This window comes from Nansenia antarctica (genome assembly GCF_963989245.1).
Source record: "Nansenia antarctica genome assembly, chromosome: 1".
Classification (NCBI taxonomy): Eukaryota; Metazoa; Chordata; class Actinopteri; order Argentiniformes; family Microstomatidae; genus Nansenia; species Nansenia antarctica.
Window position 1 is genome coordinate 111,780,104 of NC_137674.1, and position 15,000 is coordinate 111,795,103.

General features: G+C 42.3%; 1 protein-coding gene across 1 annotated transcript in view; it reads left to right on the forward strand.

Moving 5' to 3' along the window:
- Nucleotides 1-3,782: 3,782 nt before the first annotated feature.
- Nucleotides 3,783-15,000, forward strand: part of LOC308171114 (arf-GAP with coiled-coil, ANK repeat and PH domain-containing protein 2-like) — a 65,841-nt gene continuing 54,623 nt past the window's right edge. Inside the window, exon 1 of the mRNA XM_080545985.1 lies at nt 3,783-4,016. Coding sequence (XP_080402111.1) covers nt 3,964-4,016 — 53 coding nt within the window. The 5' untranslated portion in view covers nt 3,783-3,963. The remainder of the gene's footprint in view (nt 4,017-15,000) is intronic.

A 15,000-nucleotide genomic window follows, 5' to 3' on the forward strand; every position in this document is an offset into this window, starting at 1 on the left:
GCGTGTGTGCGTGCGTGTGTGTGTGCGTGTGTGTGTGCGTGTGATCCCGGAAACACTGCAATGCAAAGCACATCGACCCCGCCGCCGGTTGCTTCTTCTTTTTGCCAAGAGTCTCCCTCTCTCTCTCTGACTGTCGCTCGGCAACCTGAAGTGAGCCAGAGACCTAAAGACTTAACACAGACTGTTGTCAGTATTGACCCCCTCCACCCCCCCCCTCCACACCCCCTCCGCCCCCCCCCCCACACCCCCTCCGCCCCGCTCACCTGCTCACCGGCCTGTCTGTAAGCACCGGGCCTGGCTGTCTGTCTCCAGTGCTCCAGCTCTCTCCCTGCGCCCCTGAAGGATGGGGTGGGAAACCCCAACAGCCTCAGACGGCATCATCATCCCTCGGACTTCTGATTGGTTGAGAGAAAAAACGGAGGTGTGGCAATGATGACGGTTGAGGGGTTAAAAATCATGTTCTCTCTCTCTCTCTCTCTCTCTCGCTTCTCTGTGTTGTCCCTCCTCACCCGTATACCTGTCGACCAGCCGCCTCCACCGTAGTGTGTGTGTGATAGGAACCTACAAGCCCCTCTGCTGCTGTCTGTTTTTTTTACGTTTGTCCCTCTCTGTTCCCCTCCTGACTGATCACCTGACTGATCAGGTGATGTCAACACACTTCCTCGTGTAGTCAGCCATTTCTCCCTCGATTCAGAAGATAACCAGTGTCCCCCCCCCCACCACCTGACCCCCCCCCACATGTCCAATGACGAAGACTAAAATAACCTGCTAGTAGAATACCGAAAAAAAACTAACATTTACTCACTCACGTACAATAATATGTATTTGATATATATTTATTATCTATTGATGCACTGATACCTAAATATGTTAGAACACAACAACAGTCTAGGAGTGTGTCTGTTTCTCTGTTTAACCAGGAGATGACATGGTCAGGCAGGCTTGCTGCTGCTTTCTTACTGTACCAGACCCTGTCGTACAACGTACACGCATGGCTGCTGCTGCAGCGCTGAGGGTGTTAGCTTAGCACCAACAACACGTCTGCTCGCTAGGCTAACCAGAGGGACACATACTGTATGTACTACTGCTAGGCAGCAGGACTCTTGCACAATGTCAATAATGCTACTGACTCCTCCTCTCCTACAGTAAAGGCTTGTGTGGGCTAACGGCTTGAACGGCTGCATGAATGGCGAGATGTCTGGGATTGGATGTTGATCTTATGATGTCATACCCCCCTGGCTGTCATAGGAAGGGTGCGATGTCGTAGCATGCCATTTAATAAGTAACAATCGACTCGTTTTTTTTGTTTTTTAGTTATCTTCCACCACCCAGTTGTCAGAAGGAGTGATTATGTGAGCGACCGAGAAGACACAAGTGACTGTGTTTGTTTGAAGCGTCTGCTCTCTAATTCTAATATACTTGAATCATCATAGCACTTCTGATCTGTCATCTATCCACAGGCCGACATGATGAGTTTACCCACAGCTGCTTCTCCTACTGAGAACCTCTGTCATCCCCATTGGTCACTTTTGTCTTTTTTATAAAGTTAAAAAAGAAGAAAAAAAAAAAGGATTGCTATTACTGTACTTCCTGAAAGAGAGGACAGTTAACGAGCAAAGTAAAATCTAAATTGATTGTGTATTTGTGTGTTTGTGTGTTTGTTTAAGCACATGAAAAAGAAAAATACACATTTGTCTCATTTTGGACATTGGACAGAGATTATTTAATTTGAACTCTCAGCACTAATACATAGATAAACACAGAAGTGTGGGGTGTGTGTGTGTGTGTGTGTGTGTGTGTGTGTGTGTGTGTGTGTGTGTGTGTGTATTTTGAGACAGCAGCTATTATGTCTTCACAAATTACTACTTTCCTTTTCATGTCACCTGACTGACTGAGTGGTCATATAGGTGTTCATGTCACCTGACTGACTGATGGTCATATAGGTGTTCATGTCACCTGACTGCGTGGTCATATAGGTGTTCATGTCACCTGACTGACTGATGGTCATATAGGTGTTCATGTCACCTGACTGACTGATGGTCATATAGGTGTTCATGTCACCTGACTGACTGATGGTCATATAGGTGTTCATGTCACCTGACTGACTGATGGTCATATAGGTGTTCATGTCACCTGACTGCGTGGTCATATAGGTGTTCATGTCACCTGACTGCGTGGCCATGCAGGTGTTCATTTAACGGCCTCTGCGTCATCACGAAAGCTTAGTGCTGGATCTCTCTGAACGTAGCCTCACCCCCACAACGACGAGGCTTCAATCCTGAACTCATCCCATTCTCTGGATCAGTCTTTATTTTTATAATCTATTGTGTGAATAATAATAATAATAAGGGAATTACACATTGCAGAAAGTGTATTTACTTTGTATTTAAAGAGAAGAAAAAAAATATGATTTTTAGTCTATTAATTGATTTGTCCAGCGTCGTTTTGAGACTGAAGACAAAAAGGACGGAAGTTGTCTGTGAATCGACTAAACTTAACTAATCCTGGGGTGGTTCTTCTTACCGGGCGAATGTGCCTCTCTTGTGTATTTATGTACATGTGTGTAAATGAATAGCCTATGAATAGCCTATGCTCATACTGTTCCCTTTGCAGCTCAATGCTTTAGACCCACTACTGGTTTCTTGTTGTGATTCATTTCTACCATGTTTGTTTAATTTCTTTCTTTCAGGGGACAGGTCAGGAGACAATCAGTCCCAATCTGTCCCGAGAATAATGGAACTCCCATGATTTTGTGTGTTTTTGTATCTTAAATGTGCATGTTCTTAATCATAAGGATGTGTGTATTTTTGTCTCCCATTATTAAATGACGCCGTTATGGACAGTTTTTCTTTCCTTGAGCCTTTTGTGTTTCACAGATGAACATTGAACTTTAACACACCAACACTGCATTTGTTATGTACTGATGTTGATCCATGTTTAACTGTTGTTTCTCTGCATGGCCACTAGATGGCGCTCGTGCGCAACAAATCCCATGTTCATTTTAACTACTTAAATAAGGGGAGAGACAGACAAATATGATCTTTTAGCTATGACGTGGTGGTTTCGTGTTCTCGTGTTGCTCCACTTTATACAAATTAAGTGAGTTAATTGACATTCGGCACCCAGATGTATTTCTTGAGATATGAAATAGGAGTTGGTCCAGATTGCAAGATAGGAATAGATTCAACACCCTAGAATTAGACTTGACAACTAATGTACGTGTACTACTCCTTCATCGCAACATTACGAATAGATCGATCGATTTGGTCAGTCAACATCGCTTTAATCAGAAAAGTTAAATACTTTAATAGTAGTGTACAGCTTTACCACCAGTAAGATACAAATAGCAGACCAGTCTATCGCGCTGAACCGAGTGATCCCATTGGCTGTGCGCCGCGTATAGCATTCACGTATTTCACGTTGTTTCCCTGGATCAGGAAGTGCTTGACGTGACGTGACGTGACGTGACGTGAGGGCTGCGTTCGTAAATTCTCTCTTTACGCGCTGGAGCGCACACTGGCTTCGACGTCATACCGAGACCAAGCGATTCGATTGGACGAGAGGCGTTCCACGAGTGCTGCTCCAAGATTCCAGAGCGAATCTCCGAACGCAGCCCCTCGTGATCGTCGGGTTCAGGCCGTTGTTGGTCGCGAGACAGGAAAGCTCCTCTGACTGGTTGCCATGACCGCCTTAGTAACCCGTCGAATTTGACTCCGAATCTGTCAAACAATTTTATTAATTAAGCCTTTTATTAAATTATCTAGTTTAAACTTGTGAGAGTTTTATGTTTGCACAGTTTGCAAGCTTCTTATTTATCTAGCTAGCCCCCCAGGCTAGCTGGAGACGTTCGTAAAGACAAACCAGAGAGCTGGTTTAGTTTAGCAGGGAGGTTTACCCGGGTGGTTCGTTCACAGCTGGTTTTTTAATCCCGTGGGTTTATTTATTTTTACTTGATTTACCAAGATGAAGATAACGGTGGATTTCGAGGAATGTCTCAAAGACTCCCCAAGATTCAGGTAAGAGGCCAAGTGTGTCACACATCAGATCTATCTCCTGCTTGGCTTTGTTCCTGAGCCAGCTAGCGACAACACCAGGAGCTACTAGGAGCTAGCTAACCCTTTACTAGGAGATAGCTAACCTTCTAGCTGTTTCTGTCAAGACGAAGCTAGTAGCCTGTAGCCTGGTGGTGGGGGTCTCTGGCTAATCCCATGTCTCTGACTGTTAAAACAACGTTAGTCAAGGAGAGAAACAAATCAACTCGTAAGGTAGTTTATTCTGTAGTCCTATTCATGTTATGGGCTGTCAAGAAGACAACAGCTAACAGCAGCTAGTTACGTGTGTGGTTAGAGTTGAATTAAAAAGCTTGATCATGTCATCTTCAGCTTCCTTGTTTGTACAATGAAAACAAGACAATACATTTATATATCTTTGGTTTTGGCTGCTTTTAAAAAGCCCAACTCTGTGTTCAACAGTAACACGTCATACAGACAACACTGCTCTGCCACCTGGCTGGTCATGTCAAGGCTTAAAGGTTTCCTTTGATCACTTTTCTGCTCTTGTTCCCCTGCTACTACATGAACCCTTCTTCTCATTGTTCTTCTCTTCAGTAAAAAAGCAGCTTGAACTTTCCAAGCTTTGAGAAAGAAAGGGCCACCCAGCCCCCTCTCCACCCCCTCCCCCTGCCCCCCCCCATTCCCTCCCCCTGCCCCCCCCATTCCCTCCCCCTGCCCCCCCCCATTCCCTCCCCCTGCCCCCCCCCATTCCCTCCCCCTGCCCCCCTCCCCCTCCACACCCCCTGCTGCTCAGAGCAACATCCTCTCCAACAAAACGAGGACCAGATGTTAGAAAGTTGTTTGCAGGAAACGTGGAAAGAGGCTCTTTTATGAGAACATGTCCTCGTCATCGTAGGCGGGGGGTGAGGGGGGTGGAAAGAAAGCCGTCCAATCAGCTGTGCCTTGCTGTGAAACGGTGACTGGCATAAACAACAACATCACTTGTTGGCACTTGGCAGCACTGGTCATGCGGGGCACCTGTGTCCTGTCCTGTCCTGCTGTGTACTTGGAGGGACAGGACTAGTGTTCTAAAGTGCCCTGGCCTTTCCACAACACCATCATAATTACACGGTCGGCCAAACATTTCAATTAACTGTGTGACTGTGTGATGCCCACACTGCCTTACACAGACTATAATGTCCTACATAGTGGGCTGATTTCACAGACAAGGCTTAGCCCTAAGCCTAGTCCCAGACTAAAATAAAACATCTTCAATGGAGATTTTACCTTGAAAGTGTGATTTAGTCCAGGACTAGGCTAAAGCCTTGTTTGTGAAACCGGGTCAAAGATCCCCTCCTGTCCCCTGTTGCGCCTAGTTGCGTGTCAGGTTTAGGGAAGTGTTCCTGGGCGTCCTGCCTGCTGTGGTTGAATCTGGTTAGTCAGGCGTGTGACACCAGCGGTCAGTGTACTGCTGCCCTGCCTTTCCTGCTGACCCCCTGTCTCTGTCTCTGTCTCTGACTCTCTGTTGACCCCCTGTCTATGTCTCTGACTCTCTGTCTCTGTTGACCCCCTGTCTCTGACCATGTCTCTGTTGACTCTCTGTCCCTGTCTGTCCCTGTCTGTGAGGCTGTCCCTGTCTCTGTCCATGTCTCTGACTCTGACTCTCTGTCTCTGTTGACCCTCTGATCCTGTCTGTCCCTGTCTGTGAGTCTGTCTCTGTTGACCCTCTGTCTCTGTTAACCCTCTGTCTCTGTCTCCCTGTCTCTGTTGACCCTCTGTCTCTGTTGACCCTCTGTCTCTGTCTCTCTGTCTCTGTTGACCCTCTGTCTCTGTCTCTGTTGACCCTCTGTCTCTGTCTCTCTGTCTCTGTTGACCCTCTGTCTCTGACTCTCTGTCTCTGTTGACCCTCTGATCCTGTCTGTCCCTGTCTGTGAGTCTGTCTCTGTTGACCCTCTGTCTCTGTTAACCCTCTGTCTCTGTTGACCCTCTGTCTCTGTCTCTCTGTCTCTGTTGACCCTCTGTCTCTGTTGACCCTCTGTCTCTGTCTCTCTGTCTCTGTTGACCCTCTGTCTCTGTCTCTGTTGACCCTCTGTCTCTGTCTCTGTTGACCCTCTGTCTCTGTTGACCCTCTGTCTCTGTTGACCCTCTGTCTCTGTCTCTGGTGACCCTCTGTCTCTGTCTGTGATGACCCTCTGTCTCTGTCAACCCTCTGTCTCTGTCTATGTCTCTGACTCTCTGTCTCTGTTGACCCTCTGTCTCTGTTGACCCTCTGTCTCTGTTGACCCTCTGTCTCTGGTGACCCTCTGTCTCTGTCTCTGGTGACCCTCTGTCTCTGTTGACCCTCTGTCTCTGTTGACCCTGTGTCTGTCTCTGTCTCTGTTGACCCTCTGTCTCTGGTGACCCTCTGTCTCTGGTGACCCTGTGTCTGTCTCTGTCTCTGTTGACCCTCTGTCTCTGGTGACCCTCTGTCTCTGTTGACCCTCTGTCTCTGTTGACCCTCTGTCTCTGTCTCTGTCGACCCTCTGTCTCTGGTGACCCTCTGTCTCTGGTGACCCTGTGTCTGTCTCTGTCTCTGTTGACCCTCTGTCTGTCTCTGTCTCTGTCGACCCTCTGTCTGTCTCTGTTTCTGTTGACCCTCTGTCTCTGTCTCTGGTGACCTTCTGTCTCTGTTGACCTCCTGTCTCTGTCTCTGTTGACCTCCTGTCTCTGTCTCTGTTGACCTCCTGTCTCTGTCTCTGTTGTCCTCCTGTCTCTGTTGACCTCCTGTCTCTGTCTCTGTTGACCCTCTGTCTCTGTTGACCTCCTGTCTCTGTCTCTGTTGACCTCCTGTCTCTGTCTCTGTTGACCTCCTGTCTCTGTCTCTGTTGACCCTCTGTCTCTGTTGACCTCCTGTCTCTGTCTCTGTTGACCCTCTGTCTCTGTTGACCTCCTGTCTCTGTCTCTGTTGACCTCCTGTCTCTGTCTCTGTTGACCTCCTGTCTCTGTCTCTGTTGACCCTCTGTCTCTGTTGACCCTCTGTCTCTGTTGACCTCCTGTCTCTGTCTCTGTTGACCCTGCCTCTGTCTCTGTTGACCCTCTGTCTCTGTTGACCTCCTGTCTCTGTCTCTGTTGACCTCCTGTCTCTGTCTCTGTTGACCTCCTGTCTCTGTCTCTGTTGACCCTCTGTCTCTGTTGACCTCCTGTCTCTGTCTCTGTTGACCTCCTGTCTCTGTCTCTGTTGACCTCCTGTCTCTGTCTCTGTTGACCCTCTGTCTCTGTTGACCCTCTGTCTCTGTTGACCTCCTGTCTCTGTCTCTGTTGACCCTGCCTCTGTCTCTGTTGACCCTGCCTCTGTCTCTGTTGACCCTCTGTCTCTGTCTCTGTTGACCCTCTGTCTCTGGTGACCCTCTGTCTCTGTCTCTGGTGACCCTCTGTCTCTGTTGACCCTCTGTCTGTCTCTGTCTCTGTTGACCCTCTGTCTCTGTCTCTGGTGACCCTCTGTCTCTGTCTCTGGTGACCCTCTGTCTCTGTTGACCCTCTGTCTGTCTCTGTCTCTGGTGACCCTCTGTCTCTGTCTCTGGTGACCCTCTGTCTCTGTTGACCCTCTGTCTCTGTCTCTGTTGACCCTCTGTCTCTGTTGACCCTCTGTCTGTCTCTGTCTCTGTTGACCCTCTGTCTGTCTCTGTCTCTGTTGACCCTGTGTCTCTGTCTCTGTTGACCCTCTGTCTCTGTCTCTCTGTCTCTGTTGACCCTCTGTCTCTGTCTCTGTTTGATTGATTGATTGATTGAGAATGTTTATTTTGGTCCCCTATACAATTCACAATACAGATATAAGAAAATGTACATAGTCACAATTTATAACATCAGGACCAAAAAGGTGTAGGCTGAAGCCGTGGCTTATTGCGCCTACCCTTGTTACATGTATGCATGTCCCCCCATGAATGCATAATCAAAACATTGAAACTTTTATAAACAAAATGTCACTTACGCATGTCAACAAAAAGTTCAAAAAATAAAATAAGAATACCAAACAAAAACTATATTTAAACCTCTGTTTTATACTTGTTAATCATCTTATTTTTAAATAATTTTTTAAATCCTTTTAATGTACTACACATTTTCATTTCCTTTTCAAAAGTATTCCATAAATTAACTCCTTTAACTGTTTAACTGTCTAATCTTTGTTTTCATAAACATACATATTCCTCTGAGTTCATAATTACTCTGTCTAACTTGAAATAGTCTCTGGATACAGTCTGGAAGCATCTTATTTTTTACTTTATACATGACTTGTGCCATTTTGAAGTCCACCAATTCTTTAAATTTGAGATCATAGGTGTTTATGAATAATTTGTTAGTTGGTTCTTGATAGGCAGCTCTGTTTATAATTCGTATAGCTCTTTTCTGTAGTAAATAAATTGGATTTGTGATTGTTTTGTATGTGTTTCCCCACACTTCCACACAGTAGGTTATGTATGGAACTATTAGAGAACGGTACAATATGTGTAATGAATTTGGATTAAGTATGTCTTTTGTTTTATGCAGTATTGCAATAGACTTTGATATTTTAGTCTTTAAGTAGTTTATGTGTGTTTTCCAACATAGTTTGTGGTCTATAACAACTCCCAAAAATTTGTTTTCATAAACTCTTTCAATTTCAACATTATCTATCTTGATTTGTACTTGATTATTTATTTTTCGATTTCCAAATATCATAAGTTTAGTTTTTTCTAAGTTCAATGACAACTTGTTTGTGTCAAACCATCGTTTTATAGTTTTTAGTTCCGTTTCCACTGTATCCAGAAGCTGCTCCAAATCTTTGCCAGAACAAAATAAATTAGTATCATCTGCAAACAAAACAAAATTTAACAACTTGGACACATTGCAAATATCATTGATGTATAGAATAAACAGCTTTGGACCCAGCACTGAACCTTGTGGGACCCCACATGTGACCCTTAGCAGTTCAGATTTATCATTGTTTATTTGTACATACTGGTGTCTATTTTCAAGATAGTTTCTAATCCATAAATTTGCTAACCCTCTAATTCCATATCTATCAAGTTTTCTTATTAATAATCTATGATCAATAGTATCAAATGCTTTCTTTAGATCTATGAATATCCCTACAGTATAATCTTTACTTTCAATTTTTGTGGATATTTTTTCAATCAATTCCATCACTGCCATTGTAGTGGATCGATTTGCTCTAAATCCAAATTGATGGTCACTCAGTAGGTTTTGTTTTTCTATAAAATCGTCCAGTCTTACTACAAACAGTTTTTCTAATATTTTTGAGAACTGAGGAAGGAGAGAAATTGGTCTATAATTGGAGAAACTGTGCTTGTTTCCATTTTTGTAGATAGGAATGACCTTTGCTATTTTCATTTGGTTGGGAAATATGCCGGTTTGAAATGATTGGTTACAGATATGAGTCAGTGGCTTTGCAATATATTCTATAATATTTTTTACTAGTCTCATATCTATGTCATTACAATCTGTAGATTTTTTATTCTTAAATTTGGTTACCACATCAATCAGTTCCTTCTCTTCAATTTTCTTCAGAAATATGGTGTTGGTGTTTATATCAATAATATCTTCGTCTACACCGTCCTTCGTTATCGGGTCCACAATTTCATTTGCTAAGTTATAGCCAACATTGACAAAGTAATCATTAAACTCATCGACAATCTCTTTTGGTTTAATTATGTTTAGTTTATCTTTATTAAAGTAATTTGGATAGTCCGATTTTTTTGTACCCTTTTTAATTATGCTGTTTAGCACTTTCCATGTACCTTGTGTATTACTTCTGTGTTGTTCCAATAGTTTATTATAATATTCCTTTTTATTGCATCTCATTATACTAGTTAATTTATTTCTGTAGGTTTTGTATTTATTTTCTGCTACCTTTGATCTGTCCTTTAAGAACTGTTTATATAGTATATTTTTCTTTTTGCATGCATTTTCTAGTCCTCTTGTGATCCAGGGCTTGTCTTCATATTTGTGTTTTCTCTGTTTTTGTAGTGGACAGTGTATGTCATACAAGGTGAAAAATGTGGAGAGAAATTCATCATAAGCTTTGTTTGGATTATTGTTTGAAATGACCCTATGCCAGCTTTGCTTCCTTAAGTCTCCCTTCAGAGCCTCTATAGCTTCTGATGTTCTGTTACGAATCAATTTCTGAGTTTCGGAATTTCTATGAGTTTTAATCTTGGTACAGTTCTGTATGGTTGCAAAAACAGGAAGGTGGTCACTTATGTCATTTAATAGCATTCCACTTACAATTTTACTCCCAATTTCATTGGTAAAAATGTTGTCTATTAAAGTAGCACTGTTACTTGTTATTCTGGTTGGTTTTAAGATTGTAGGAAATAGACTTATACTGTACATTGTGTCCATGAAGTCTCTAATTTGTTTGTGTTCATTTGGGTTCAACAAATCTATATTTAAGTCCCCACATACAAAGACCATCTTTCTGTCATTTAGTTTATCATACATATCAACCATCATATCTTTGAATGTGTCAAGACAGGATCCTGGAGTTCTATATACACAGCTTATTATTATGCTCTTAGATTTCTCCATATGTATTTCTACAGTGACACAATCCATAATGTTTTCTATTGTTATTGACATATTTTTTACTATTTTACAGTCAAAGTCATTATTTACATACAAGGCAACTCCTCCTCCCTTCTTGTTTGTTCTGTTGGTGGTAAATAGTTCATAGTCCTCAAGTTCCACATCGGCTTCTTTCTCTTTACTGAGCCATGTCTCCGATACAGCAATGATGCTGAACTTGGTGAACTGTCTCAAATAGTCCTTAGTTTTTGTAAAGTTTCTATAAAGACTTCTACTGTTGAAGTGTATTATTGATAAATTACCATCCATTTTTATATTACTTTTGAATTGTTCCTCTGTGTAGTATTCACAGTTGCAGTTATTATTGTTGTAGAAGTGGTTCTCTGGGTCGATGTTGTTCTCAATGTCATACATTTTGTGCTCTGTAAAGTCAAAGGTTTTCAAGTTCAACTCTTCATAGTTTTTGGGTGCAGCTGGATTATAATCCACACAGTCCAGTGATCCCATTTCTCCAAACTCATCATCATTAATGTCATTGAGTGGAAAGGAATAATCATCGTCCGTTCCCATTATAGCAGTCATTGTCTGTCCAAGTATTTCCACTCAAATTTGAATTGTTGTCTGTTCAGGTATTTCACAGTCATTATTTGTACTGGTCTAAGTCTTTTAGTTCTCTCACCATAAACCCTTTGGAGGTTTCAGGAGATCCATTGGGCCTAATCATCACTTTACAGTTTCTTGTCCAAGTGCCTTGCAACTTGTTTTGCTTCCTTAGAATGCGTGCTTGCCAGGCAATTTCAGCATTCTTTTTGGTAAGATGTTCATTTAAATACACTCCCGTCCCAGACAGCTTCCTACCCTGTTTTAGTAGTTCAATCTTGCTTTTTCGATTAGCAAAACGAACTATTATTGCAGGCGTTGATCTGCTGTCCTTTCGGGGAAGTGTATGACAAGCTGCAATTGTATTGCTTTCAATAGGCATGTTTTTCTTTTCAAAGAATTGTATGATTTGTTGTTCCAGTGTTTGTAGTTCATGTGCAGGTGCGTCCTCACCGTTGTTTGTTGCTGTGCCTGACGCCGCCCTGGCATATGTTTGATGCTTGGTCTCCAGTCCGGTTATCACCAAATCTTCCATTCGGGAATATTGTTCCATGTCGTCGATTCTTTTCTCCAGATCATCAACCTTTTTATCCTTTTCCTTGATAAGCGTTTTCAGTTGTTTCACCTCATCCATTAGTTCCATAAGTTTGGTTTGTTGTTTGGCAACTTTGCTTAACTCCTCTGACATAAAGTTCAGTGATTTTCTGATTTCCTCTATTTCCTCCTCCATCGCATTTTGTTTATTTAGCTTTGGTGGCATTTTTTCCTTTGTTTTAAGTACTTATAAGAGTTATATTTCTGAGAGCTCATAGAGCTCCAAACAATTCCACCATCTTGGAAAGGGGCGGGGTGAATGACCCTGTTGACCCTCTGTCTCTGTCAACCCCTGACCCTGTTGACCCCCTGTCTCTGTCCTGTGTGTGGGGGGTCATCAGTTCAAGTCATCTGACCGCCCACCAACACTCGGGTTCATCAAGGATCAGGATTTACAAATGGTTCTTCCACAGCAGACATATTTTTCCATTGTGACCACCATCGCTTCACTGTTCTCCTTCCCGCGGTGTTTGACTTGGCAGAGAATCCTAGGCCAGGGAGATAGAGAGTAATGCATAAAACCAGAGATGCAGACCTGTGCAGAATAACTAACGTTTTCCCTTGACATCTGTTTCCATTTTGTTTGCTTTCAACTTTGCGCCAGCAAATGTAGAACCCTCAAATGTGTATGTATTTTTTTTGGGAAGTGGTAAAATGGAGCATTCCACAGTCACTCTCAAAGGCCTCGTTCAGATTCAAAGCTATCTGTGGTCCAGAATCCTATTTCCAGTCAGTGACTAAAATCATACCAGTATGCAAAATTCAGTCATTTCCATTAGGCTAGTTGGAGGACTGTCAACTCGAGGCGTCTTGCTGTAGGCTCTGCTGTAGACACTGTTCTACTGGCTCCTCGTCAAGCATGTGATTTTTAAATTCCCTGTAGAGAATCACAAGTCATATTTTCCCTGTAGAGAATTTTACGGGGAAAGGTTTACAGTTTTAGCAAAACTGAGTCTTCTGAGAAAATAATTACTGAGATTTTCCATTTTCCCTTCACTCACGCTCAAGTAAAATGGTAAAGACAGCCCATCTTTTTTTAGGGGGAACTTTGAACCTACATTATATAAGACTGATTGTTTTAGGAATGAAAGCAAGCACAGTGGAAAAATAATCACTCTCGGTTGCTGAACCTGTTAATTCCAGCTAGGTCCAGCATTTTTGTTTCCAGTTTTTTTCTTTCACATTTCCTCTTTTTCTCACCATGTGATGTCATTGGAATTTCTCCTGAAGCTTAGCCTGGCTGAGTTCCATGTGATGTCACAGGGCACATGGCCTCTGTAGTAGCAGCAAGCAACCCTCTAATAATAATATTATTATATAATAATGTCCTCCTCTGTGGCTCTGTTGGTAGTGTGATGCGCTAGCAACGCTTTATGTTTTATGTTTATCTTATTTGTAAAGGGACAAAGCATATTAATGAACATTAAAACATTTAAATGTTTAGCCTGAAGGCTAAAGCTTAGGTTGTGGGTTCGATTCCCGCTGGGACCGTGTATACTGAAACATGGATGCACTCACTGCGGTGTCAGTCGCTTTGGATAAAAGCGTCAGCTAAATGGCGTAGGCTAATTAATTTCCTGCTTCATTGACAAGTACAACCCTACAGATGGCAGATCGCCTCTGGCCTTACTAAATACAGAAGACAAGAGCTGGATTCATTAACCTCAGTTCAACAAGCTCACTGTTCACAGCTTCTCATGGGAACCGAGTGTGGATGTGTCTCTGTCTCTTCAGGTGAACTCACTCGCACCACGGATATCATCTACAACTCCCTGTTGTGTGTTTTGGGAGCATTAATGAACGCACAGGACATATTTAGTTAACTGATGAATGAGTAGATAGATTTAATGAGACACTAGTACAGTGCACTGTTTATTTACATTTTAGCACCACACTCTAAACCAAAAGCCACTTTCAATAAGTGTATACACCTAAAGTAACAAACTGTTATTACAGTCATGGTAATACTTTCTATAATAAAAGGTGAATAGAGTAGATTAAACTTTATTGTCATTGACAGAGTACAAGTACTACGACAACGAAACACAGTTGTGAGTAGGGGTGGGCATCAATGATCGACGATCGATAATTGATCGATAAGGATCTTGGTCGATCACAAAATATTTTGCTCGATAATCGTTAATATTATTATTATTATTATATATTTTTAAAATAATAATAATAATGGAAATTAGTTTGTCCACGTGTCACCAGATTGCGTTCGTCTCTCACCCCTGAACATGTTAACATGATCATCTTTCTGAACAAGAACCAGTAGGCCTGCCGCCTACAGTCTCTCGCTGGAGTTTAAATTTAAGTTAAGCTGGACGCTCTTAAGGACACTAACGTTTTCAGTCATCCTCCTATTTGTGAGTAACTGTTTTTTTACTGCTCCTATGGTGAGTTACTTATTTTCTATATTTTTATTTATAACGTAAAATTTGTTTTTAAGTTAAACAATTTAAGCTACTCACTGCCTTGTTTAAGAGGATTGTTATCTGACTGTAGTGTCTAGTTTGAATGTGAATGAATGAATGTGTGCAATAGCAACACAAATAAAGTTTTTTCCCCAAGGAAAAAAAAAGAAACTGTTTTTTTTTAATGAAAAAAAAGCTTATCGATTAATCGATAATTGATCGTTAATTCTTGCGATTATCGAAAAAGAAATTTTGATCGTTTGCCCAGCCCTAGTTGTAAGACAACAAAACACAGTTGTAAGACAACGAAACACAGTTAGTAAGTTAGTTAGTTAATAGCAGCCCACAATGCTAAAGAAACAGAAGCAAACAATTGTTTATTTAATATGTATGTCCATGAAATGCTTAGGCTATGATTGGCTTTCGGGTGTGCCAGAAAACTGACTGTCGTGCTTTCAGCAGAACAGGTAGCCTGGGGAACACCTAAAGGCGAGTTCAGGGTGGGGTCATCAGAACAGAAGATCCATTGTGTGACGCATCGCTAGCTTGTTGAGTTGTTTTCTGCGACCCGTTCCCTTAGTTACTGGACCTTAATCTCTCTCATAAACAACCACACAGGTCTGCCTACGCTCATTAGCCTAATTCATTTGCAACATCGGTTTTAAGACGTCAGCTTTGCCCAATACCCCTCCTGCATTTCATTCATGGAACGATGACCTCATCTTGTTAATGTTATTCCAGTGTTCCAGTGTAAGTGTGTGTAATGGTGGGGGGTTTTTACCTTTAACGGGAACCCTTCCCCCCCCCCCCCTCCTCCTTATCAACACATCCCCCAC